Source organism: Denticeps clupeoides, chromosome 3 (genome assembly GCF_900700375.1).
Source record: "Denticeps clupeoides chromosome 3, fDenClu1.1, whole genome shotgun sequence".
Lineage (NCBI taxonomy): Eukaryota > Metazoa > Chordata > Actinopteri > Clupeiformes > Denticipitidae > Denticeps > Denticeps clupeoides.
The window spans coordinates 18037037-18064159 of NC_041709.1; the positions used below are offsets into that span (position 1 = coordinate 18037037).

Here is a 27123-nt window from a genome sequence, read left to right on the forward strand (position 1 = left end):
TTTGTTGAACATTTCTTTCTGCTGTGTCCGAAACATCAACTCAATTACAACGTAGTGTACTTTATAGGGAACCTACCGAAATGTAACAAAACGATGCCAAGTTGGCCGAAAAGTGCACTTCGAAGTGACGGAGTCGAGGTTTGGGACACAACCTTCAGATGTCCCATCTATTCAGGGTGGCCGCTTGTTGTGTAAACAACGGCGATGTACACAAAGCTCGTTATTGGCCGAGATGTCTAGAAACGGGATTCCGGAAGACAATAAGCTGCAATCCGATAGGTGCGATTTTCAAAGAAGCAGCCAATGGCGGCGCGCAGTGTTGGAAGTCTGGCGAACTGTCACTTCGACGCTGGAGAGCGTAGAGTGGGAGGAAGAGAGAGGGTGAGAGTTCTCATGGCTGGAAGACAGAAGGGAAAGCTACATCTGTGAAGTGAGTGGCAACATATTTACTAAGCCTTGAAGCTGCCGAGATGGTCTCGTAACGCTGCTTCCTCGGTAGATCTAATGCCGATGCTAAATTAGACGAAGCGGCGGCAGACAGGCAGCAGACATGATGGAGCGAGGGCCATATTTAACGCATTATATTGCTATTTATGTCATGTGATCGAGTCATGTCACTTAGAAAGTCTGCCACTGTCTCCTTTATTAATTACTGCTGTTCAGGCCTGTTATTCATCAGTCATGTGGTTTGGTCCAGTTCCAGTTTTATGGCTTTCGACTGACCTCCCCTCTGTGGAGGGTGGGATTTTTTAAGAGCCAGAATCTGATCCTGAGTTATGTGGTTCTTACAGCATTTTTAAGACCAAATTGAATTTTACAAAAGTGTCATGAATGAAGGAATACAATTTATTCTCTACTTCTGTCTGAGGCCATACATTAAGAAGTTAATGTATTGTAGTACTGAAATTAATACCTCAGTACGCATGAATCAAACCATTTACCCAGCATAAACAGTATGGTCATTTTGTCAATAAATAGTGTCTTGTGCCTCAGATATGACAAAAATGCAATAAAACCATAAGGAGGTAGATATCAAATCTTAGCCTGATGTAATGTGGCTGGTAGAGATAATGATACAGATTATGCAAATTTATTTAGGGAGATTAGGTGGAGGTTGGTCCTTTGGTTCAAGAGCTGTGTCTCAGTCTCAGAAGTTCGTCGTCTGCTCTTTGGTCTCAGATGTATTAAGGGACAAACTGTTCTCAGAGTGGCATCTTATCAGGTTGCGCACCTCCCTTCTGCAGGCCGATTTGTCGCTCATTGAGGTCAGTCCAGCTGTAATGATTGTGTCGTGGATACAACCATTTTCAGCACTGTTGTTTTCATGATACTGTTGGCGTGGAAGCATGCAGCCAGTGATAGAACTTACCGTCCGTTGGCAGGTAGCGAGACACATGGACGATCCTTTCTTCAGCACAGGCCTGGCTTTCAGTCTGGACCTGCAGCTTTTCCTGGATTGCTCGTCCTTGGCATGCAGTGTAATCATGTACAGTCAGCGCTTGAACATGCCCATCTTCCATGGCTTTTGCATTGGCACATTGTTTTAGAATGATTTATCTTCTACGTGTGGATACTGTGTTTGTATGTTTTTAAGTGATCTTGTACCTTTCTCTTCATCCACAGTTTCTTGTTCACTGTTGTAATATAAAATGTGGTTCTAGCCATTAACGCTCTTCTCATATTGTGTTCAACTCTCCAATCTAGGGATGGATTCGGATCTGATAGATTTACGCGCCGTAGAGTTCGGCGCTCGGGTGCAGCAGTTTGTGGAGGAGAGAATGCAGAACACAATGGTACTGATCTAAAGAAGCCTTCTATCATCTATGCAACATGAGTTTGTCTTTGTCTCCTGAGTTTATCTATAAGAATTATGTTATGATCATATGTATATGCTTTCTCTCTGCACAGCTCACAGGAGTCCTGATTGGTGCCATTGTAGCAGTTTCTCTTATTGGCATCCTTGTGCTCTTCCTCTACCGAAGATACAAGCGGGCTGGTCAGTGTCTCCTTAAACAATTCCAAAAAATCACTGTGTCAAAAAGCATTTGTCCATTTCATTTTCCTTCGATCCTACCACTTGTTGGCCTATTTCCAGTTCACAAGACAAAGCCAAAATAAACATGTAGTCGGCAGTCTGTATCACTTTCCCCGAACATTGTTTTTCTAGCCTCTGTGTTTTCCATGATAAGGCTGATACTCGACCACTCTGCTGCATTTCCAGTTTTGCATTACAAAAACAGCCAGCAGGGCAGGTGGCGTCACTGTTTGTTTTAGGTTGTGCTATTGAATGTGTGTGATCTGGAGCCTCTATGTTCCCTCATACAGGTAGTCAGCCTTCTGGGACTCCTCGCTATCGGTTCCGGAAGCGGGACAAGGTGCTCTTTTATGGCAGGAAGATCATGAGAAAGGTAGCTGTTTGCTGTCTTGCCAAAGTTGTGATGGAGTTTGTGTACATTTACAGTTACATCATTTATCAGACGGCCTTATCCACAGCAGCTTACAATCAGTAGTTACAGGGACAGTCCCCCCCTGTAGACACTCAGGGTTAAGTGTCTTGCTCAGGGACACAATGGTAGTAAGTGGGGTTTGAATCTGTGACTTTGTGGTCTTCTGGCGCACAAGTGAGTGTGTTACCCGCTAGGCTACTACACCAGTAATGAAACTGTATCACAATTCTGGCCACTAGAGGGGGTGGTAGCTCGCAGTAATAGCACATCTACAACCCAACATTAAAACTACAGAATGGTGCCTCTGAAGGCATCTGAAGGCCAAGTCAACACCTGGATGTCTTTGTCCTTTTCTCAAAACATTGCTGAACAGTTTCTGCAGTGTGACAGAGGGCATTATTCTTCTGAAGAGACCACTCAGATATGTTTGTGGTCCACAGTAATCTTTAAGTAGGTGCTGTGAGTTCTTCTGTGGGATTGGATCATGCAGTTGAGCTCCATTAGACCATTTTTTTGGCAGATACTAACCGCTGCATACTAGGAACAAATCCCAGGGTTTCATGTTGGTTCTTGTAAGTTTCACTCATATCTTTAAACTTGACCATGTTTCATGCTTCCAGACCATCTACATGGTCAACAAACTGACTGTTCACCTGACCTGTTCATGTGTCATTGTAATGAGAATATTTTATGCCTCCCTTTCATCCTGCTCTCTCCTTTTTCCTTCTGTCCATTGCAATTCTCAGGTCCAGACTCTGTCCTCCACCCCAGTCTCTACCTCAGTGTCCAAGCAGCGGCCAAGAAAGAGACAGAAAGTACTGAGCATCGCTCGCAGGTTCGTGCATCATCTGTAGCGCTCATAGTACCTTGATTTCTTTCCCTTTATATATCTTGTTTTCTCTGAGGTTTGAAATTATATGTCCCTGTGTGGTCCTATTATCTAATATGTCATCAATAGTGCTGGCCTGTATGCTGGAATAAGCTGTTGGTGGCTGTTTCCACTGACATGTTTCCATAATGAAAAGATTTTGCTCGCCAATCAGTACTATCTCTGCTAAAACCTGGTCTTTAACAGAAGATTGGACGCTCCTGTTTTTGTATTTTTTCTTTTTGTTATATGGTGGCCTCCTGATTCAGATATATAACCTGTATAATTTTTTTAAAGGGTTGATGTCTGCCTTTTTGCATGTGCTGCAGAATTTTACGTATCAGAAAGGAACCACCTACTCTGCAACACAAAGATCCACCACCTTCCCTGTTAGAGGCTGATCTGACTGAGTTCGATGTACAGAACTCCAACCTACCGTCAGAAGTGCTGTACATGTTAAAAAATGTCAGGTAATGTAGACACATGTGGGCACATATGCCGTATTAATACTTAAACCTGATTAATGTGTGTATGTAGTACATTTATGAGTGTGTAGGTGGCACTAGCCTAGTGTGTAACACACTCTCCTATTGTGTCCCTGAGCAAGACACTTAAATCTGAGTGTCTCCATGGGGTCTGTCCTTGTAACTACTGATTGTAAGGGTGACTGATAAATGCTGTAAATGTGTGTTATTTTACATAAATTTTATATGATATGCATATCAGGGTGCTTGGCCACTTTGAGAAGCCATTGTTTCTGGAACTCTGTCGTCACATGGTCTTTGTGGAGCTTCAGGAGGGGGAGGGGCTATTCCGTCCTGGGGATGATGATGACAGCATCTATGTTGTTCAGGATGGACGGTTGGAACTCTGGATCCATGACAGTGTAAGAACTTTGTATATACACACACACACACACACTCTAATGAATGCCCCCTTCCTGAAGCTTTAGGACATCGTGGGGCAGTGGTTGGCTAGCGGGTATGGAAGCGGACCGGTAATCGGAAGGTTGCCGGTTTGAATCCCGAGCCTCCAAGGTGCCACTACTGTCCCCACACACACCCCGGGCGCCTTTCATTGCTGCCCACCACTCACTTAGGGTGATTGTTAAAAGCAGAGGACACGTTTCATTATATCTGTGTCCTGTGCTTTCTCTGCTTTACAATGACAATCACTTCACTTTCACTTTACTTCATTTACCTAATAATTACTGTTCAGTTTTCATTGAGTTGAGGATTCCGACTGTGATTTATCCTGTTTGTCTGTTCCCAGTTTCAGATTCTTTCGGTTTATCTGACTAATCAAACATTGCTGAAACTCACACCCTCTTTTGTCCAGATTTAGATATGAAACTTTTGTTCTGTAATCTCTGCTATGGTCTTTACTGATATGGTGTGTGTGTGTGTTGTGTGTTAACTGCTGCATGTGTGGGTCTGTTGTGAACTTATTTCTATGTATGTGTTATGTTTGTTTTCCTGTGCTGTGTGTGTGTGTGTGTGTGTGTGTGTGTGTGTTTTCTTGCTCTCTCTCAGGATGGAACTGAGGCCATAGTGAAGGATGTGCTGCCCGGTGACAGTGTTCACAGTTTGTTGAGCATCTTGGACATAATCACTGTGAGTGTTTACCACTTAATATTCTTAATATTCACATGCTCTCTCTCTCTCTCTCTCTCTCTCTCTCTCCCCACTCTCCACTCCTCCTCTATTTATTGTTTCTTGATTTTATTTTCTGTGATTGCTTGTCAGGGTCACCCTGCTCCTTATAAAACAGTCGCGGCAAGGGCTGCATCCCGCTGCACCGTCCTGCGGCTGCCGGCGTCCGCCTTCCAGTCTGTGTTTGAGAAATATCCAGAGACCCAGATCAGAGTTATACAGGTACACAAACATGTACACACACACACACACACACACACACACACAATTTTTGTTGTAAAGAAATGCTCAAAGACCTTGACCAGGGTACACACTCTGTTAAGTATATTCTGTGTTCTGTGCAGATTATCATGGTTCGACTGCAGAGAGTGACTTTCTTGGCTCTACACAATTATCTAGGCCTGACAACTGAGCTCTTCAACCCAGTGAGTTGGACATGTACACACACACACAGACACACACAGACACACACAGACACACACAGACACACACAGACAAACACAGACACACACACACACCAAAATCTCACTCATTTATTGTTTTCTATGTTGAACCAAGGCCCTGCACACTGATTTGTAGAGTGGATGATTAGCTCACTAGAGATTATTAGGCAGATTTTGCTGTTTACTTCCTCCTTAATTATTTCTGAAATGATAGATTATTCTTGCAGAGTCTGTTGTGTCAGAGCCTGATTTTCTTCACTGCAGTTTTTAATTTACACACTAATGACACGTGGACACATATTTTTATTAGCTAACTAACTACTGTCAGTATTTGCAAGGATAAGGGCTTGACTGGTGAAAACCTTCAGATGATGTGGATGAGATAGGATGAATCATGCATACTAACGGTATTCTAATTTTGGTGATTTCTTTCATTGATGCAATGTTTTTTTGGACATCTAATTCATCAGTCGGGTCCTAACCTCTCTATTAGTCTCCACTCTGTATATCTGTGTGGATGTGTTTGGATTCGTTGGCAGACAGTTGACGTTGGTGTGAGGAGGAATGATTATTATGCTACGTGGTTTCCAGGAGAGACAGGCGGTTCCCTTGTCAGCAGTTGCCAGCGCTATTGGAGAGGGCAGTCCGGGCAGGTTACCACGCCGACCCAATTTCCAGCCCACCTCAGATGAGGAGAGTGTCCAAGGGCTGGCTGAGCAGCCTGAGACAGGTGATGCCTGGTACACACACACACTCTGTCACATAAACAGACAATCTCACACGCACAGTTTCTCTCCAGCACAGTGTCAAGCTCATGGACTTATACACACTCCCATAAGCTGATATGCAAATTCTCAGAAATAATTATAAATAATTACAAAGCATATGAATGTTTCCCCCTAGCATTTTCTGCCTAAAGTAAGTTTTTGTGTGTTTTGCAGTTGGTGGTAAAGCAGTAGGAGTGTGTGAAAATGCCTCTGCCAGCTTGAGAAAGCCTCGTTCAGTCTCCATGCCTGTAGAAGGCACAGGTATGAGGGGAAAAAAATTGACGACGAGACACAGATTTAAAGAAATGTGGGTAAATGAGTCTCTTCCTTCTTCTAAGGGCTGGGTAATGATTTGAGTATGGCATACGAGAGAGCAAGGGTCACCATCGATGAAGCACCTTCCAGTCCTGTCATTCACAAGGTGGCCCTCTTCTTTGAAAATGCACCATCTATTTAACTATTTTTACTCTGTCCTCTCGTGTTCCCCTGTTCCTATCTGATTTCTGCTCTGATCCTCTGTTAGTCCATACTGAAGAAGAGTGTGACCATGCAGCAAACACCGTCTGCTGTGATTCATTATTCGGACAGTTGGGAGCGCTCTGACGTCCACCCCAGCCGGGTAGGAGCCATCTTCCAGGCAGCCAAAAAAGACCTGCTGAGCATCATTCAACTGAAGGTGCACATGCTCTTATCCTCCGCAACAATATTGTGTACTACCGCGTAGTTCATCAAATCCATTGATCTGATTGTTGAGTTGTGGTTTGTGTGAGAATTTTTAAAAGAATGTGCATTTTTTTATTAATGTATATGTACTTTTCAGGACCCCACTCTGTTGGAGGGGAGGGTAACATTACACCAGGTGAAATCTGGGTCAGTTGTAGCCCATCAGGGAGATCAGGTCAGTTTGGTGTGACCTTCGTCATCCTCATCTTCCTCAAAACAACAGCTGTAAGCTATAATGAAATATTAATGCACGTAACAAATGAGCCATTAATCAATGGCTGTTGATTAAAGCATGAGATTGATGTCCATGCCAGTTTGTCACTAGTGGCAATTAATATTTTGATTCTGGCTTTAGTGATTAGTGACACACAAATATGTGTATATGTGTGTGTGTGTGTGTGTGTGTATACATAAGTGTTTTTTTGTGCTTATGCATTTTAATATCAGTGTGTGTGTGTGTTCAGGAAGTCAGTGTGCAGTTTGTGATCTCGGGGGCACTCCATGTGTACCAGCGGATGATTGATCGGGAGGAGGACACCTGTCTCTTTGTGACCCACCCTGGGGAGCTGGTGGGTCAGCTGGCTGTCCTGACTGGAGAACCTCTTATCTTCACCGTGAAAGCTCATCGAGACTGCAGCTTCCTGTCCATCTCCAAAACACACTTTTATGAGTGAGATATTGAAATACGTACATCCAAATACACCAACATCATTCATAAACATACTTGCATAGACACACATTTTGAAGATTGAAGTACCTTATCATCTTGCAGTGGGGAAAAAGTATTTGGCAGCCAGCGATTGTTCAACAACGAACACAGAGGTCTGACAGAGGTCTGCACTGTTATATAAGTAAATAATTTTAAAATCATACAATGTGATTTCCTGGATTTATTTTGCACTCTGTCTCTCACAGTTGAGGTATAGCTATGATGAAAATTTCAGACCTCTCTCATCTTTTTAAGTGGGACAACTTGTACAGTCGGCGGCTTCCAAATACTTTTTTTTTGTCCCAGTGTACATACATACAAACACACACGCATACGCCTCCAAACGTATCTGCCTCTATTTTAATTATTATGCAGATTTGCAGAGTTGTTTACCCAAGGAATTGGATAGTTTGACCTTAATGAATTCTTAATTACTGTACATCTGAGGCTTTAATAATTCAGTTACACATATCTATGCATATGGATTCATCAGATTTGCCATCATGAAAATGTGATGTATTTGCCTGCTGTCAGGATCATGCGAGCTGAGCCCATGGTCGTATTGAATGTCGCTCACTCCGTAGTCAGGAGGATGTCGTCCTTCGTACGGCAGATCGACTTCGCTCTTGATTGGATGGCTGTGGAGGCCGGCCGTGCTGTCTACAGGTGATTACTCTCTCCACCCTTTTTTTCCAGATTTCATTGTGTATTCAGAACTGTTTTGTATTTTTCTCATTTACAATCATGTTGTGCCTGTAGTACTAACCCAGAGTAAATGTGTAGATGTAAAAGTGTTTTTACCTTGAGACTTTCATTGCTACTGAACTTGTCTATAGATATATTGCTAAAAAATTTTTACTTGTTAAATCTTTATTGTGAGGAGGGGAGATTTTTATATTCTGTCAACCTTACCTGCAAACTCTCTGTCTGTCTCTCTGTCTCATAGGCAAGGTGATAAGTCAGACAGTACATTCATAGTGCTGAGTGGTCGTTTACGCTCTGTCATTATGAAGGATGATGGGAAAAAGGAGCTGACGGGGGAGTATGGCCGTGGCGATCTCATTGGAGTGGTGAGCCTTGACTAATAACTCGTATACAAAAAAGTACTTGACACATGAACTTAATTTGCCGCAATATCTTACCGAGAGCACTCACGTCAAGTACTTAAGTAGTGTAGTGAAGTGAAAGTGTAATGATTGCCATTGTGAAGCACACCAAGCACAGCTCACGGTGACACGGTGAAATGCGTCCTCTGCTTTTAACCATCACCCCTGGTGAGCGGTGGGCGGCCATGACAGGCGCCCGGGGAGCAGTGTGTGGGGACGGTGCTTTGCTCAGTAACAAAGATTCAAACCAGAAACCTTCCGATTATTGATCTGTTTCCTTTTCTGCTAGGCCAACCTCTGCCCCTACGTTAATAATGCCCTAATAATTTTATTGAAATGGTATGTTCGCTTATATATTTTTAAATAGTTCCAATAAATCTTTTTTGAAATCCCATTTAGCCCAGTGGCCTCCATTTCCCAGCCTTGTGTCTTATCAGTTTTTGGTGAAACTCATTGACTCTTTGGCTGCCAATGCAGTCAGCAGTGGCATTTGGACAATAAATATTGAGCTGAACTACCTGCAGGAAGTAGGTTAATTGAATTCAGGCTGCCGGTTTTTGCTGCATTTGTCTCCATGCCCCCTTTTCAGCACAGAGGAACACTGCTGCAGTCAGCAGTTACAATTATAGGCCTGTGGCTCTTATACGGCCGTTATTGCTGCTGTTATTTAGGGGAGCGCGCCGTCCTTAACCGGATAATGGCCCCTCAGCGGTTCACATTCATTGGAAGCCGAGATTAGCTGTTTTTTTTTTTGTTTTGTTTTGACTGAATGGAGTCCAAGTTGTCTTGTTTTTCAGAAACCATGAGATCCAAAAAGGTCAGGTAACCCTTACAACCGCACACGTGACCTTGGGCGACGTCTCCACAGGTCTCCACGGTGACACCCACATGGATAAGAATACCTGGCGACTGCGGTGATGCCATGGTTACAAGCCCTGGAGATGTGTGTGTGTGCTTGGATTGATTGATTCTAGGCCACTGTGTGGGATTCTTTTTGTGTTGCTAAATCAGTCTTCTTGCGTCAGCACTGACAGTGTTGTCTCACTTAAATCGCTTTTTTTCCTCGTTTTAAAGGTCCCTGGTCTGTCTGCCTCAGGGTACAGCCCAGGAGGGGACATTGAACAGAGCCAATCAAACGGGTTTTGGCCTACTTTTAAAACTGGGGGCTGGGTTTGCCTCAGGAATGAACCCAAGTGATCTCAGGGGGTTACAGATTTAGTGACAATAATATGTAAATGTTTGTAATTTAACCTCCTTCATTTTAGAAAGGATATTGATTAAAAAATACTTGCTGGTGTCTTCCTCTTGTAAGTCGCTTTGGATAAAAGCGTCTGCAAAGTAAAGTAAAGGAAAGTAAAAAATATATGTTGCAGCAAGGAATCTGAGTAAACTTTTTTTGGTTTGGTTTCTCTTAAAGAAATTTTGTCTAGAGATCTAAGAGACAGAATTTGACAGTGATGCAGCTAAGTGTATGTTTTTGTGTCTGTCTGTGTTCGAAGGTTGAGGCATTAACCCATCAAAACCGAGCCACCACAGTTCATGCTGTGCGGGATTCAGAACTGGCCAAGCTGCCTGAGGGGGCGCTCAACTCCATCAAGAGAAAATTCCCCCAGGTGGGCAACTCTTCTTAAAACTGGACTGTCATGTTCTAGGCCTGAAATGTTGAAATGTTAAACCCATATTGTCTGAATGTTAGTGTCATTAATGCCATTTTAGGATGTAAAATGTGTTATATTTATTCTATGGTATATATATTTTTTTATATACTTTATTTACACAGAATTAGATCATTACATTGAATTGGCCACCCATACGAAACTTTACAAAGCTTTATTCTAGAATTTATATTGCAATACATTGGTAAGTATATTTTAATATATGAGTAACTTCCCCGTGTGTATGTGTATATATATATATATATATATATATATATATATATATATATATATATATATATATATATATATATATATATATATATATATATATATATATATATATATATATATATATATATATATATATATATATATATATATATATATAATCTCATTTAATGTAGGACATTTTTCAATATATATAATAAAATATTAAATAGTATAACAATGTATTTATTTAATATATGAAAATGGCAATAATTGCAGTATTTTATCCTATTTCATATATTTATATATTGCGTACATATAAAATATGTAAAGTGCTGTACATTAAAATAAAAAGTAAGTTAAATTACCAGGAACAGGACACATATGGACCGAATAAAATAAGAGAAACTTGCAGCAATTTGAATTAAACAAGGGGTTGAATAAAACAGAAAATATTTATGACATGATATTAAAATAGATATTAAAAGAAAGGACTGCCTAAAGCACATAAGAACACCGTACCATGACACACTGGGTTAAAAGCCATGGTGAGTGTGTTCTTTGTGTTCCTGTCATCCAACTTTTAGGTTGTCACAAGACTTATCCACCTTCTCGGTCAGAAGATCCTTCAGCAGGTCAATGGGCCCCTGACAGGTGTGTCTGCAGGTGTCTTTCTGTTTTTGTAAATGTTATATTATATTACATCACGTTTCGATAGGAAGAGGCTTTTATCCAAAGCGAATCACAGTCACCGTGTCTGCATGGGTGTGTGCTTGTGCATCTGTGCAGTGTTGGCTTATGTGACCGTGTCCTTGATGCCTAAAAGTGATTTGTAGTGAGTGTTTCAGCCAAATTGTAGTGAGTGTTCAGCCAATAGTGTATTTCCATCCTCAGCCAGAAGCCTGGCCTTGCACACTCCCGGCAGTAAGTGGGACGCGGGAAACCCGGTCTCCAACCTGTCCACCGTAACTGTCCTGCCCGTGAGTGAGGAGGTTCCACTAACCGCCTTCACCCTGGAGCTGCAGCATGCCCTCATCGCCATTGGTGTGTACACCACTCCTTTATTACATTTTATTTTGGTTCGTTGTTTATTTAAAATTTTTTTCAGTTTTTTTTACTCTGTTTGTTCATTTGCCCTGTTTTGTTTGTTCCTTCATTTTTTGTTTCTCTGTTTGACTTAATGAATGAGCAAACAAAGCAATAATGCACTTCTTTGTTCCTGTTCATTACTATTCATTTGTTTGTTCATTTGTCTCTTTGTTCATTTGATTATTGCTTTGTTTATTCTCTATCCCTCCCATTTAAGGATTGTTAGTTTAGTTTTGTTCATTTGATTACTGCCGTCTTACTGTTTTGTTGGTTTTGTTCACGTTCTAATGATTAGACAATTAAAACAAATAACTAACTAAGGTCATGGAGGCCCAAGGCTCTTCTGTGCGATAGTGAAGGGGGATTTCATTTTCAACAAGGTCCCTTTTTGTTCTTCTCTCTCAGACAGTGAGGGATACGTTTAGCATTAAATCCTGAGGAAAACCTCATTTGTCATTGCTACAGTGCTTGTGTAATTACAGCCAAAGTGATGTTCCTCTCATAAGGAACATATTCCGCTTTCCCGGTGTCACGCTGACCTTTGCTGAGGCAGCCTTGCTAAAACTCTCACGTCCTTCGGCTGGAAAGAGGAGAGCGCAGTCTGAGCGGAAGCATGGGAGTCTCTGCCAGAGCGAAACTGATATATAGCCCCATGCCATATGTTCCCAGCGGCAGATCAGTACCGCGAGAGACACGTAGAGTCGTACCGTTGGTTAGGTCCCTGCGGTGCCTTTCTGATATTATGGGAGTGGCATTTATAATTATAGTAACTAATCTTAACCAAGAAAGATGTTCTGTCCTTTAAGGGTCAAAAAAACGATTCTTAATTAGAAATGAATTTCTTTGATTTACCTCATAGGTCCCACTCTTCTCCTGACCAGTGACATCATCAAACAGCGCCTTGGGTCCACAGCCCTGGACAGGTTTGTTAACACGAAGAAAAGCTGTGTGTGTGTGTGTGTGTGTCTCATGTGTTTACAAGATACTTTCCAGAACATGCCGAAAAGTATGTAAATGTATTCATGGTTAAGCATGTGCTTTCTACATCAAAAACGCCAATAAATTGCAGCGGCTTTTTGAAGCTTGGAGATGAAAGTCAACCGTCTGTGTGAAATGAAAATGAACAACACCATCAACATGGACCGCTCACCCCCCACCCCTTCAGGGAGATGTTGTAGCGACGTTCTATTAGTTGTTTATTTAGCCAAATAATGGGCCATGGGTCAGAGCTCAACAAACAATGGGATTGGCACAAAAACAGGTAACACAGAATACAAAAATCTCAACCTGAATAATGAAAACGGAACAATAATGTCTCCATATGGCAGGGATCATCGCCACAGTGGACTGGCACAAAAGGTGCCATTCTGACGCTACCCTCCCCGTTTACCCGGGCTTGGGACCCTAATTATAAAGAAATGAATTCACACACAGACACCCTCAGTCTGGATGAGTTGTGGGATTGATCAATCAACAATGATATTGTTTACAGATTTATCCAGACGAAAAAAATGTGATTTCTTAAAAGCATTTTTAACGTGCTCACTCCTGCAGTGGGTATTTTAAGCAGGGTTCTTTGTACATCTTTCTACATCTTCCGCACAGGTTTACCTTGCAAAGTGATTCTGTAACTGCCGTTAAACCAGCAATAACCAGTTCACATCCAGACGGTGAGAGGGAACACATCGCGGCTCCCCAGTCCCCATGCCGCAGTCCTCTGACAATTTTAGTTATTTTGTGATTTGTATTTCAATAAAAGACCACATTGCTACTTTTAAGTTGTCTATAGGTTGCACGACCTTTGACTTCTGCCTCCCCCAGTGTACATGAGTACCGCCTATCCAGCTGGTTGGGCCAGCAGGAGGACATCCACCGCATAGTCCTGTACCAGACAGACTCCACCCTCACCCCCTGGACCCAGCGCTGCATACGGCAAGCCGACTGCATCATCATCGTCGGACTCGGGGAGCAGGAAGCCACTGTGGGAGAGGTGGGCTGATCTCTGTTTTCCTTCGGTCCCGAGTGTCCGACGTTGAATAATTACACTGTGTGTGTTGCTGAGGGACGCCGTGACTGTGGCAGAATTTAGCTCGGTGTAAAATGAGTAACTTCGCTGGCAGGTTGGTGATCAGCGGTGTAATTAGGGCTGCTCTCCAGCAGCCGCCTCATCCGATCATTACTCTGCTGTAATGGAGGCCTGGCAGAGAACAGGGGGCGTCTCTGGTCCCTGCAGGAGATTAGAGGGTGCGCAGGGTCGCCCCATGTTTGCGTTTGTGGAGAGAAGAGGCTGTTGATGGCGGGTGGCATTCGCTTCCTGCTGTGTGTGATGATGTGTGTGTGTGTGTGTTTCAGCCTCAAGGTTGAACCTCACTGATGAAAGGCTCATCTGAGTCATACAAGCCTTAAGAAATTATAACCTCCAGGAAAATGTGTGTCCTTGGTAATGGTGTTGAAAATATGACAGCAGTGCCGATCAATATGAGCTCAATTCCTGAATGAGCCTGTAGTGGATTTCGTTTTGTCCTCCAATTGTAGGTTTTTCAAACTGCACAGCAATGCGAAGTGTTTGCGAAGCGCATCCATTATCTGTAAGAATGTGTCTCACAGTGCAGGCATCTCTGGGTTGCCCTGGTGTTTGTGTAAATGATAGGTTACCGTACCTTGGTACAAGTGTGCTTTCTTTTCATTCTGTTCCTGAGTACAATGCACCACTCGTTCTGTATCTTTCTCTTTAGTACCAGAACAGCCTCAGTGCTGAGTTTACATTGAAGGGTTGAACGATATTCTGCTTTGTTTGGTGTTATGATTATTGTGTTTGTCACATCGGGATGAATCATACTCTTATCCTGTGGATGGAGACATCATCTTGGAAGACGCCGCTGCCATCAGGATGGAGAAGATGTAGTAAATCTCCACGCCTCTGTCTCCATCTCTATCTCAGTTGGAGCGCATGCTGGAGGGCAGTGCGGTTCGTGCTCAAAAGCAGCTGGTCTTGTTGCACCGTGAGGACGGACCTCCACCCAGGGGAACGGTGGACTGGCTCAACATGAGAAGCTGGATCTCCAGACACTTGCACCTGTCCTGCCCACGGAGGGTCTTCTCAAAGAGGAGCTTGCCTAAACTGGTACCTACCACGCACAAGCACACCCGCCTCGACAGAACCATTATTGCACACATTTATAAGCAAACATGCATGCATATGCACATGTCATTCATCTCAAACGAATGCTTCATACACTTCTATGGTCCATTCTGCCTTCTTCGGTTACGTTTATACACACAGCTTGGTGATAAATACACATGTCGTATATTATCTTTATTGTCATTGTCACTTCTCCTGGAACAACATGCATATAAGAAAGGAAATACGAAAGACTTAAATAAACAAACAAATAAAATACTAGTCAACATAATATACATAAATTACATTACAGAAGAAAATATAAATACAAAAAATATGCAAAAATACAAATTGCAATGGGTTTTTACAGTCTATTGCACATTACTTCCCATAGTGAGGTGGTATTGCACATTTTATGGAGATATAGCACATATATGGATAACAGTTTATTTAGAGTTTTAAAGGCGGTTTGTCCTGCCAATGACCGGGGTGTAATGAGTCCTGTAAAATGTCTATTGCTTTTTTGCGGCATCGTGAGGTGTAAATTTGTTCCAGGGTGGGGAGAGGGCAGCCAATTGTTTTTTCTGCTGACCTGATCTCGTGGAGCACCTTCCTTTGTCCGTACGTAAGTGTACTTTCTATGGAAGAGTGGTAAAAGGCGAGGAGCCGATTCTTGGAAAGCTGGTTTCTCCCGAGAATTCTCAGAAAGAACAGTCTCTGCTGCGCCTTCTTCAGCAGCTCCAGGCCAGGTCATCCTCCAGCTCAGTGCCCAGGAACCTGAACACTGAGACCCTCTCCACAGAAGCCCCGCCTCCGATCAGAGGCTGCATGTCGATTGAAATTTTGCTCTAGCCAACAACATGGGCTGCTATGTTTTTGTGGTGTTTAGGACCAGGTTGTTGAGGCTGCACCGCTCCCTCGGCCGCGGCTGTCATGTCACCTGCGAATTTCGTGTTGTTCATTGGGTTGTGAAGAATTTAGAGGAATTTGGAAGTATTCTGTGTGTGTGTGTGTGTGTGTGTGTGTGTGTGTGTGTGTGTGTGTGTGTGTGTGTTTTTCAGAGAGAGATGTACCAGCGTGTGTTTCAGAAGCCAGCTGACCGGCACTCTGATTTCTCCCGTCTGGCTCGCATTCTCACAGGGAATGCCATCGCACTGGTTTTCGGAGGTGGAGGAGCTAGGTACACACACACACACACACACCTACAGTAGTTCTCGCCCACACACACCCTTAGCTGCACTTTAAAGCACATACGTTTCCTTCTTCTCTCACTCGCTCTCTCACCCATTGCACGTGCGGCAGATACTGCTCTACAACTCAGACACACAGGGTGGTACTTTTGGGGATGTTCGTGAATGATGTCAGATTCACAGAATTCTCTAATTAAAGCTTCGATGATCTATCTACATAAAAGGCAGTAGGGATTGTGAGAGACCATTTTTAATGATACAAAATGTGACAAAATAATTGACAAAAAAAGGTAGTTAGTTCCCACCCACCTAAGTTATATCTGTTTCCTTGGTTATATTGGTATATTTCTGTAAATCCTGAAGACACACTTGATGTGACAAAATACATTTTGTATCCTCATCCTTGTGACTGAGTGTTCAGTAGCAGCTCAGTGTGAAACAGGAGCGTGTAATTTAATTCTAAAGTAATTGTGTTTCTGTCTGGCTTCATAACTCACACTGCCCTCTTTCACACAGACTCCCTCACGACCTCCTTTCACCTCTCTTCACTCATCCTTTCTACTTGTCTCCTTCACTTTCTGTCTCCTCCCTTCATTAATCACCCCTCACCTCCATTTTTTCATTCCCTCTGTCCTGTGTTTGTGAGGATCTCATGTAAAGGTTGGTTTTTCAGTTTTTCTGCATCCTTCTTCATATATCTGCGTATATATCTGTAACTCTGATGTCTTTAACTCTTATTTTTAAGATTTGCATTTTTAAAGATATTAAGTCCCTCACTCATTCTACCCTCTGTCTGTCTCAGAGGCTGTTCACAGGTGGGTATACTGAAGGCTCTGAGGGAAGCAGGGATCCCAGTGGATCTGGTGGGAGGAACTTCAATTGGATCCCTGATGGCAGCGCTCTATGCAGAGGACCGCAGCCCCAGCCGCATGAGGGTCAGGGCGCGGGAGTGGGCCATGGTGAGTCATCTCTCTCCCAGTTTAGCCTCTCTAATTTATTTTTAGACTGTGATGTCTCTAGAACTATAAATAATGTCCCCCTCAGCCAACTTGGTGCTATTTTAGCAACCCTGAAGATGAATAGTAAGGTTGTTTTGTGTGTGTGTGGGTGTGGGTGTGTATAAATATAGTTTGTATGTCGATGTATGTACAGTGGGCCAAAAAAGTATTTAGTCAGCCACCAATTGTGCAAGTTCTACCACTTAAAAATATGAGTAAGGCCTCTAATTTTCATCATAGGTATACCTCAACTATGAGAGACAAAATGAGAGAAAAAATCCATAAAATCACATCCTCAGATTTTTAAAGAATTTATTTGCAAATTATGGTGGAAAATTAGTATTTCGTCACTAACAAACAAGCAAGATTTCTGACTCTCACAGACTTATAACTTCTTCTGTAAAAAGCTCCTCTGTCCTGCACTCATTTGCTGTATTAAAGGCACCTGTTTGAACTCATTATCAGTATAAAAGACACCTGTCCACAACCTCAAACAGTCACACGCCAATCTCCACTATGGCCAAGACCAAAGAGCTGTGTAAGGACACTAGAAACAAACTTGTAGACCTGCACAAGGCTGGGGAGACTGAATCTGCAATAGGTAAGCAGCTTGGTGTGAAGAAATCAACTGTGGGAGCAATTATTAGAAAATGGAAGACATAGAAGACCACTGTTAATCTCCCTCGATCTGGGGTTCCACGCAAGATCTCACCCCGTGGGGTCAAAATGATTACAAGAACGGTGATCAAAAATCCCAGAACCACATGAGGGTGACCTAGTGAATGACCTGCAGAGAGCTGGGACCGAAGTAACAAAGGCTACCATCAGTAACACACTACGGCGCCAGGGACTCAAATCCTGCAGTGCCAGACGTGTTCCCCTGCTGAAGCCAGCACATGTCCGGGCCCGTCTGAAGTTTGCTAGAGAGCATCTGGATGATCCAGAAGAGGATTGGGAGAATGTCATATGGTCCGATTAAACCAAAGTAGAACTTTTTGGTAAAAACTGTACTTGTCATGTTTGGAGGAGAAAGAATGCTGAGTTGCATCCAAAGAACACCATAACTACTGTGAAGTATGGGGGTGGAAACATCATGCTTTGGGGGTGCAAAGGGACCCGGACGACTGATGAATGAATGGGGCCATGTATCGAGAGATTTTGAGTGAAAACCTCCTTCCATCAGCAAGGGCATTGAAGATGAAACGTGGCAATGATCCCAAACACAGATTACAGTGAGATTAATCTAGATTAATTCCAAGATTACAGTGAGATTAATCTAGATTAAGAAAATTAATCTATGCCCACCTCTAATTTTTATTTGTATGTAGTTTATGAGTCTTTCCTGCTATTTGGTTACCTTTTTTTTTTAATTGATGAAAAAACAAGATTATTTTTAGGAATGCTTCCGCCATGCAGTTGCATGGCCATTTGCACCGTGTCTTCACACCTCGAGTCCTGGCTCGGATTTTGTGTGTGGAGTTTGCATGCTCTCTCCATTTTGGCGTGGGTGACCTCCAGGTTTTCCAGTTTCCTCTCGCTGTCCAAAGGCATGTACACTAGGAGAATTGGCAACTGTTAATTGACTGTAGATGTGAGGGTTTGTTTGAGCGGTGTGTGTGTTTGTGTGTGTACCCTGTGATGGGCTGACCTCCTGACCTGGGTGAGTCCCCCGCCCTGCACCCAGACAAGCCTAGTGGCCTTAAAAAAAACAAACAACTATTGCTGAATTATTCAGAGCCTGGACAAACAATCTCTATAACATACATTGTCTAAGAGTAGGACATTTTCAAAAGTAGAAAAGTAAAGGTAGGGCTGACAGTTGACTCTTATCTCAGTTTTGCACAGTTGAATTCCCACTAAATGAAAAATTGTCAATTAATGAAAATGGCCTTGCAGTCTTTATTGGAAGGCAATCGAGTATAAGAGGATGGAAGATTGCTTCAGGGACACACAGTAAATGCAGAAAATGGTCAAAAATATAATTACAGTTTCACTGCATTTATATGTATGATTAGAGCCAGTTGAGCCTCATAATAAAATTATATTCGGAGGTCTTCAGCATTTCATGGTTTGTAGATTTTGTGGAAGTTGATTACTTTACACTGCATGGATCATGATTGTGTGAAAACCGCAAAATTGTGTTTTAATGTCTATTAATGTCTTTATCCTGAGTATGTTCAGGAGGACTGTCCCTGTAACTACTGATTATAAGTCGCTCTGGATAAATGCCATAAATTTAAATCCCTAACATGGTGTAACAACACAGTAATAAGGACACAATACAGATGTGTTGACCTTTCTGATGGAGACCCTTCTGTGATGTCACTCAGGCATTCAGTCAATTTTACATTCAATCTATCATGTAAAAATTTACCACCAAGATTTACCAATGTACAGGCTCACTGGTTGTTAGAAATAGTCTGTGAAAGATGTTTTCCACATTAAGACTTATGGCCTTAAGATAACTTTCTACACAGGAGTGGGAACTATGAAGGTGGGTCTGATGGGTCATTTGAATTTTGCTTGGCAGGAAATGACATCCGTCTTTAAGAAGGCTTTGGACCTGACCTATCCTGTCACCTCCATGTTCTCCGGGGCAGCCTTCAACTCTGGCATCAGCGCCATCTTCAACAGCAAGCAGATTGAGGTGAGAGGGTTACCATGGTTACTGGGTTGAACACTAATTGATGTGCCTTTTGCTGTACAGATTTGGTGGGATTATCGGGAGGTTTTGTACTTTTTTTGTGCCGATTAAGTTCCTGCTCTCACTGCAGGACTTGTGGATCCCCTATTTCAACATTACCACCGACATCACCAATTCTTCCATGAGGGTGCATACCGATGGTGAGCCCCGTCCCTTACAGAACGTATCACTTAGTCATCCATTTTTCTGTAATTGCCCTTCATCTGTTATTCTCTGTGTTCTTTTTTCTGTTGCTTACTATGCTTACTTTTCCCATGCCCTCGTCTCTCAGGCTCTCTCTGGAGATACGTTCGTGCCAGTATGACTCTCTCAGGCTACCTGCCCCCTCTCTGTGACCCCAAAGACGGCCACCTGCTCATGGATGGAGGCTACATCAACAATCTGCCAGGTTCTGCAATAAGGCAGTTACTTTCAGCCGGGTCACAGCAATAAAGCCTGTCAGAGCTCATCCATAAAAATCAGCCGTGGTTTTGTGTTACGGAGGTGTTTGTGTGGGCTGGATCCATGCTGACACTGTTGACACTGTTATATGGAGAAGTTTTATTTGTGAAAGAACAAGCCAATGGATTACCCTTGAATTAATTGTATAAAAAGTACAGGTCAACTCATCGAAGTCAAAATTTCTCAACATAGTTCAATATTTCAACTACACTTCAATTTAAATCTATTACGAATTAACCCCACAACTCCCACCTTTAATGTGCTTAATTCACTCAGATGGATTTCTGATTTTCTGTATAAATTAATGCATTTGTGAAAAACAAAAACAAATAGTACTTATTTGCACATTGATTGATTGTAGCCAATGATGGTAGTTGTTCTGATAAGCTAATTTTTATATTATTGCTTAAAAATACTTTATTTAATTATGTTTTTCCTTCTCTAACAGCTGATGTGGCACGTTCCATGGGAGCGAAGGTGGTCATTGCCATAGACGTGGGCAGTCAGGATGAGACAAACCTCACCAACTATGGGGATTCACTGTCAGGATGGTGGCTGCTATGGAAACGCCTTAATCCAGTTGCTGAGAAAGTCAAGGTCTGACTGGGAGTGTGTGTGTATGTTTAATGACCAATGCACAATCATTTTATTCTCCGATTGGCTATTGGTATTGCTTTTCTTTACCTACAGTAGAATAGAATAACGTGTGTGTGTTGTTGGCCAGGTGTTGAACATGGGTGAGATCCAGACTCGTCTAGCGTACGTGTGCTGTGTGCGTCAGCTGGAATCCGTGAAAAACAGCGATTACTGTGAATACATCAGACCCCCCATTGACCGCTATCGCACACTGGAGTTTGGAAAGTTTGACGAAATTGCTGTGAGTCATATTATCTCATCACATTCACCTTCTTTTTCAAGTGGCAAGCATTTACGTTATTTTAATAGTAATTATATTATTAACAGATTATTTGATCATTGTCTCATTCGTCTCTTCTCAACTCTGTATTTCTCACTGGACTTTTGTATCTGTATTGCTGGTTGTTTTACACACCATGTAGTGTGTTATATGGACAATTTTTCTACTGTACTGCTGACTGTTTTGAGAACATAAATTGAATTCAAAATGTACCACCTTCTGACTGATCAATCTATACTCTTGTGTGTTTGGCACGTGAAATGTTTTTTTCATGTGTCTCTTCTCAGGAGGTGGGCTATCAGCATGGGAAGACTGTGTTCGATGTTTGGTGTCGCAGTGGCGTGGTGGAGAAGATGCTGAAGGACAGACATCAGGAAGAGTTTCACACACAGAGTAACAATGTGAGTCCAATGGTGATGAATAAGGAAGGCTGCCTGTCATTATTATTATTAGTAGATGTAGCATTATTACTAGTAGTTGCAGTAACAGCAGTAACAGCAACATAAATGTGGGTGACCAGTAAACTATAGACGCCTCCTGGGGCTGGATGATTGACCGATCTTACCTCTGCAGCCGGTCACCTGTCCCAACGCATCCTTTACTGACCTGGCAGAGATCGTGTCCCGCATTGAGCCAGTAAAGCAGCCCCTTGTGGACGGTGAGAGAGGACTTTACACGTTCCTGCACATTAATGTTTATACTTGTGATTCTATTTGGATCCTGCTCTGTAATCGTTTTGTTTCTTTACTATTAATGTCTTCTCAGTTTGGCAAAATAGTTTCTACCGCTCTCTTTCTGTGACACAGAAGAGTCTGATTACCACACGGACTATGAGGAGGAGTTTGTGGAAAGTGCCCTGTCTGATATGGAGCTACCTAGTCACCATTGTGACCACACAGAAGAGGAGGAGACTGGAGACACTGTGAGAATCACTACGAATAGGAAATCGTTGTCAGTTTCAAATTCCACATGTTTGTTCTTGTTAATGAAATCTCTTGAGAGGAAGACTGGAAGTTTGGAACAAGCAGGACACTGTGGGTATAGGAGATGAGCCATTTTAATGACACGTTTATAGACCCTGTCTCACTTTTCCCACGTTGACTGTGATTCTCCTGCCATTAGACTTTGGGATAACGCATTTGATGTGAACCACAGAGAGTGTTTTTAAAGACCCTGCTCAGACTAAATCATTTTATGAGTGAATTTGAACAGTCGCCTACCAAAAACTCTTATTTTTGGCAAGTGGGTGTTTGATTGGCTTATTTGTGAACATGCTTGCTGACTTGTCATAGACCTTGACCAGATGTCTAGCATGCTGAATATCACATTGCCAACATACTGTGCAGCTCGTCTAAATAAGTTCGTTTTCTTCTTTTCTGCTTCATCATTAGGATGAAGAACTGGAATTGCAACCAAGGCTGCGGGCTCCGCCCACCACCAAAGATACTGGTCTGTCCCCTTCTTCGTCACCCACCCTGCGTAGCAGGAAGGGCAGTGGAAAGACTGTGGCCAGTGCTGACTAAACACACACACGGTGACCACCAACTGTTAGCACTCAGTCCTGTCTGCCTTTTCAAGCTGGCATGTCTAGCAGGAATATAAAGAACAAATCACCGATTTTCTTGGCAGAATCTGAATTATCCAGCAGGAATCTGAACTTCTCCTTCAGAGATGTCTTATTGAAGGAACGGCCCATGTTCAAAACCTAGTCAAGCCTTGAGCTGCTCAGGGCTCGTGCTCCATTTCACGTGTCTTTTTTTTTTTTTCATTTTTGTGGCAATATGTGACAAATGTTGATCACAGACAGGTCAGAGTAGCTCTCCCAGAGGGTGCCTTCTTCATTCATTAATCCAGAAATGGTTTTCTCAGTCATTTATGTGATGAGATCAGAAGGGTGCATTTCATTTACCAGTGCAATTTAGTACCTTGGAGAACAATAGTGAAGATTTACGTTTTACTTACCTCTGGCACTCACACACACAGACTCACACACACACACACACACACACACACACACACACACACACACACACACACACACAGTTTACATACAAAGACTAATACGCCTATCAATGCAATTTTATAATCATTTCAAGCAACCAAGTGTGCCTTGAGGTGATAGCAGTTCAGCCTTTTTCCATTAGCACAGCTAGGTGCCTTTCTATTTACAGCCGCATGCCACTAATAGAGTCTGTGGTTCGTCACCACTGACACAGTGACTGCACACAACCGGGTTTTATTAGAACCATGTCTGATGGCTTTATGCTAATGGACAGGAACCCTACACTGTAAAAAAAAATTCAAGCACCCAGTAAATATGACACAAATATATAAGTGTGCATGTTTAATAAAAATGTTGAATGTTGTTATGATGAGTATTTGAGTTGACTTCATCAATTTTCAATAGTGGAACTCAATGAGGAATATTTGTGTGAAAGATACATATTTATATTAAGTTAAATTCTTTAAAATACATAAATATTTGACTAACAGATAAAATGGTGATAATTTCTGTATTTTCAAAAATTTTTACTTTATAATACATTACAAAAAGCAAGTAATTTCGATAAGTGAATTTATTATAGAAATTTACTAAATTTTCTTAGACACATGGTCAAGGAAACCGAACACGTGACGTCGTTATTCCGGGACAGATTTGAAAAAGCATTTTGACCATATTAAAAAGGTAGCATTTCTTTGTAATTTTGAGGTAAATCCTATTAGTTTTAGGATTTGTGTGTGAGTTCAGAAGGGCGTGTTCAGGAGTGTGTGCGCACGTTATTTATATTTATTTCTTATATAATAATTTATTATTTATTTATTTAACGAACAAAATATTTATGTATGGGCTAATGTCCTGGTACATCTGAACAATTTTAATTAAATATACATTTTATAGCCAACATGCCATTCTGCCAGACCAATTCTCTACTCCCTGAACGAATGAGTGCTTCTGTAAGGGAGTATACACACGCGAGTAGGCCACTCCTCCCTGACTGATTTCTCCACACGAGGCATTCTGCCATTTCTCTTCTGAGGTGAACCAGTGCATGACAGGTAAGAACTAAAGTAATTTTGTTTTAAAAGAGAAACATTACTTCTACTCTTTGGAACGTATCTTAATTGTACGTAATTAAATATTCAAAAACAAAGTTGTCTCGCCGGCTTTTTCAAGTTTAAATTAAATCTGTTTAGGTAGCTAATTTAGTTAGCTTTCTTGCTGTATGAAATATTAGCTGGCCGACTGGTTAGTTAAATGAGCTATAACTCATTGTGTACTGAAATATTGGTTTGGTAGCCAGTTTGTTGGTTAGATAAATTAGAAATCATTCTTGCTGAGTACAAAGAAATATTTGCTAAGTAGCCTGCTAACATTTTTAGGCGGGAACAGGGCTGGAGCGAGAGCCATTTTCAGCCCGGGAGTTTCACGCCTCAGACAGGGGTGGGGTGGGGGCTTATACGTATGTAAAATAACAGAAAACACTTCACTTTAACAATATGTGGAATTGAAATTGCAAATAGCTGAAATGAAATTGCATTGCTCTGAAAAAAAAAAAGAACCAGCTAATTTAGTTAGCTTTCTTGCTATATGAAATATTAGCTGGCCGGCTGGTCAGTTAAATTAGCTATAACTCCTTGCTGTACTGAAATATTGGCTTGGTAGCATGTTTGTTGGTTAGATAAATTAGATATCCTATTTGCTAAGTAGCTTGCTGACATTTTAGGCAGGAACATGGGCCAGACCAATTCAAACACTTGGTAGGGGAGAACGTCCACAGAAGGTAGAACCCATCTGACTTACTGCTAAGTGAACTGTATTTGTTTCATCCTTTCATTGTCACAACACAAGGCAGGATTCCACCGGTCACATGCAGTAGTATCGCAGCAAAGCCATTTGCAGCTAAAGTTATCTACGCTGTTAAATTTGCGTTGTTAGCATCTGGAGAACTCCGGGTCTGCATGTCTCCATACGCCTGCTGTGAGGCATCTTCGTTTCCACTCTCGGTTTTAAATTCCAGGTGCTTTATCAGCACGCATAGAATCCGTGCATCATTTGTTCTTTCCATTTTCAATTCAAAATCACAGATTTTTGAGAACCCCTGTGTTGAAGCATGAAATGCATAATGACTTTAGGAGTTTAATCATGCATTTAATATACTTTCCTAATTTGCTTTTCAGCTTGTTAACAACTGTTCAAAAAAAGAGGGGAGGTAAGTTGTTTATATTTAATATTGGGAAAGAAAGCCCTATATTTTTCTAAATTTATTATGAGACACCTGCCAGTTTTCTTTACCAACAAAGTTTTTATATGTTTTTGTTTCGAAATTGTTTTTAGGTTACAGAAGGGGTGTGTCAGACAGGGGACTTCTTAAACATTATCGGCTTAAACATAGACATTTTGGTCATGGACATTTTCTTCCCTGTATTTATTTGAACTGTCCGTGTTCTTTTAAAACTTGGGGTGGCTTGCGTACACACTTATGCAGAGCTCATAAATCTGAGCAATCTGAAGATCAAGGAGATGTGACAGCTTTCAGATGTAAAATTTGTAACTCATGCTTTCCAAACACTAAAGATTATTTTCAACACATCAATTCTCATCTTAAAAGACTAGAAACAATAGTGTGTGTGTTTGATGGTTGTGAGTTCAAAACAAACATATATGCCACTTATGCTACTCACAGAAGTCGAAAACACCAATCTTACTCATGTGATAAGTTTAAAGCTGATGTGATTGTAAAACTTCCTATTGCTACCAGTTTTCAACAGAATGAAACCCACTCTTCATCACTGGAATCAAATGATGATGTGGAGTTGGATTCTACTGTAGATGTGGATTGTGAAGGCAATATAAGTACATTTGAGAAAGTAATTGGTTCTCTCTTTTTGAAGTTGGAAAGCATTTATAATGTCACAGGCAAATGTTTAGATGACTTGGTGGAACAGCTCCAGTTTATTTGCACGTTATCATCTGAGTATATTCCAGATATAGTGAGAAGCATTTTGACACAGGATAGTTGCACTGTTGATGAAAATGTGATCTGTGAGTTAGTTGAAAAATTACAATTCTGTAATCCTTTAACTAAAGCTTTTGGTCCTGAAGGTCCTTTTTATTCAAAATATAAGAGGGGGAAATACTTTAAAGAAAACTTATTTTTTATTGAGCCAGTTGAATATATATATTGGATCCACTGAACAGTTGTTCCTTTCAATATGTACCTATCCTACAGTCCTTAAAGCAACTGTTAAACAATAAAGACATTGTGAGTAAGATACTGACAGGACATTCAGGGAATGCATCACAGTTTTCCTCCTTTAGAGATGGCAGATATTTCAGGTTAAATGAGTTCCACACAAATGGGGATCTAAGAATTTCACTTATACTTTATGTGGATGATTTTGAAATATGCAATCCACTTGGAACCTCACGGAAAAAACATAAAGTGACAGCTGTGTATTGGGTACTTGCAGATGTGCCATCAGAATTAAGATCCAGATTAACATCAATTAATTTGGCACTTCTTTGCAAAGCAAATGATGTTAAGAAATTTGGATACGAAACTGTCCTAGAGCCTCTCTTAAAAGACCTTATTACATTGGAGGAAGAGGGCATTTTTTCCCTGCCATTGGCAAACATATCAGAGGTTCAGTCTTTTGTGTTTCAGCAGATAATCTTGGTGCTCATTCTTTGAGTGGCCTGGTAGAAAGTTTCACTGGACATTACATATGTAGATTTTGTATTGGGCATCATTCAGACTACCAGCAAAAAGAGGTGCATTCTGGGTCTTTTCCACCAAGAACAAAGGAGAATTATACTTTACATGTTCGGTCTGTAAAGGAAAACCCTGAACTGTTACATTGTTTTGGTGTAAAAAAGGTTTGTCCCTTAACAGAAAAATTGAAGCATTTCCATTTTGTGACAGGGTACCCACCAGATGTGCTCCATGACCTCTTAGAAGGAATAATTCCTTTGGAGTTGGCACTATGTTTTAATGTGTTTGTAAAAAAGCAATATTTTACAGTTTTACAACTGAATGATTTAATTACTGAGTTTCCATATAATGGGACTGATAAAACTGACTG

General features: G+C 41.6%; 1 protein-coding gene and 1 long non-coding RNA gene across 3 annotated transcripts; both read left to right on the top strand.

The window, feature by feature from the left end:
• Positions 1-336: 336 nt before the first annotated feature.
• On the top strand, positions 337-23408 carry pnpla7a (patatin-like phospholipase domain containing 7a). 2 transcript variants are annotated; one of them, XM_028972795.1, is made up of 35 exons: positions 337-430; positions 1705-1793; positions 1909-1996; positions 2326-2408; positions 3194-3282; positions 3645-3785; positions 4042-4201; positions 4848-4928; positions 5061-5189; positions 5312-5392; positions 6002-6140; positions 6352-6438; positions 6516-6598; positions 6701-6853; positions 6998-7075; positions 7365-7570; positions 8144-8275; positions 8556-8679; positions 10215-10328; positions 11168-11234; positions 11475-11624; positions 12529-12592; positions 13491-13659; positions 14611-14793; positions 15852-15970; positions 16783-16939; positions 19509-19625; positions 19753-19822; positions 19954-20070; positions 20572-20720; positions 20848-21000; positions 21327-21440; positions 21613-21697; positions 21805-21961; positions 22431-23408. In XM_028972795.1, the coding sequence occupies exons 2-35, from the start codon at positions 1707-1709 to the stop codon at positions 22639-22641; spliced, it is 4137 nt and encodes a 1378-aa protein (XP_028828628.1). In that variant the 5' UTR covers positions 337-430; positions 1705-1706; the 3' UTR covers positions 22642-23408. The 2 variants fall into 2 exon arrangements, with proteins under 2 accessions (XP_028828628.1, XP_028828629.1); XM_028972796.1 differs by having other exon boundaries at positions 21846-21961.
• A 92-nt stretch (positions 23409-23500) lies between these two features.
• LOC114786033 (uncharacterized) lies at positions 23501-26510 on the top strand. Its single transcript, XR_003749155.1, has 3 exons — positions 23501-24096; positions 25219-25250; positions 25376-26510. It is a non-coding gene; the product is annotated as an uncharacterized LOC114786033 (long non-coding RNA).
• The last annotated feature ends 613 nt before the right edge of the window (positions 26511-27123 follow it).

Coding starts and splice junctions, on each gene's coding strand:
- pnpla7a (XM_028972795.1), top strand. CDS start 1,707: ATGGATTCGGATCTGATAGATTTACGCGCCGTAGAGTTCGGCGCTCGG. Junction 3,283..3,644: donor GTACTGAGCATCGCTCGCAG/GTTCGTGCATCA, acceptor CATGTGCTGCAG/AATTTTACGTATCAGAAAGG. Junction 6,599..6,700: donor CCAGTCCTGTCATTCACAAG/GTGGCCCTCTTC, acceptor ATCCTCTGTTAG/TCCATACTGAAGAAGAGTGT.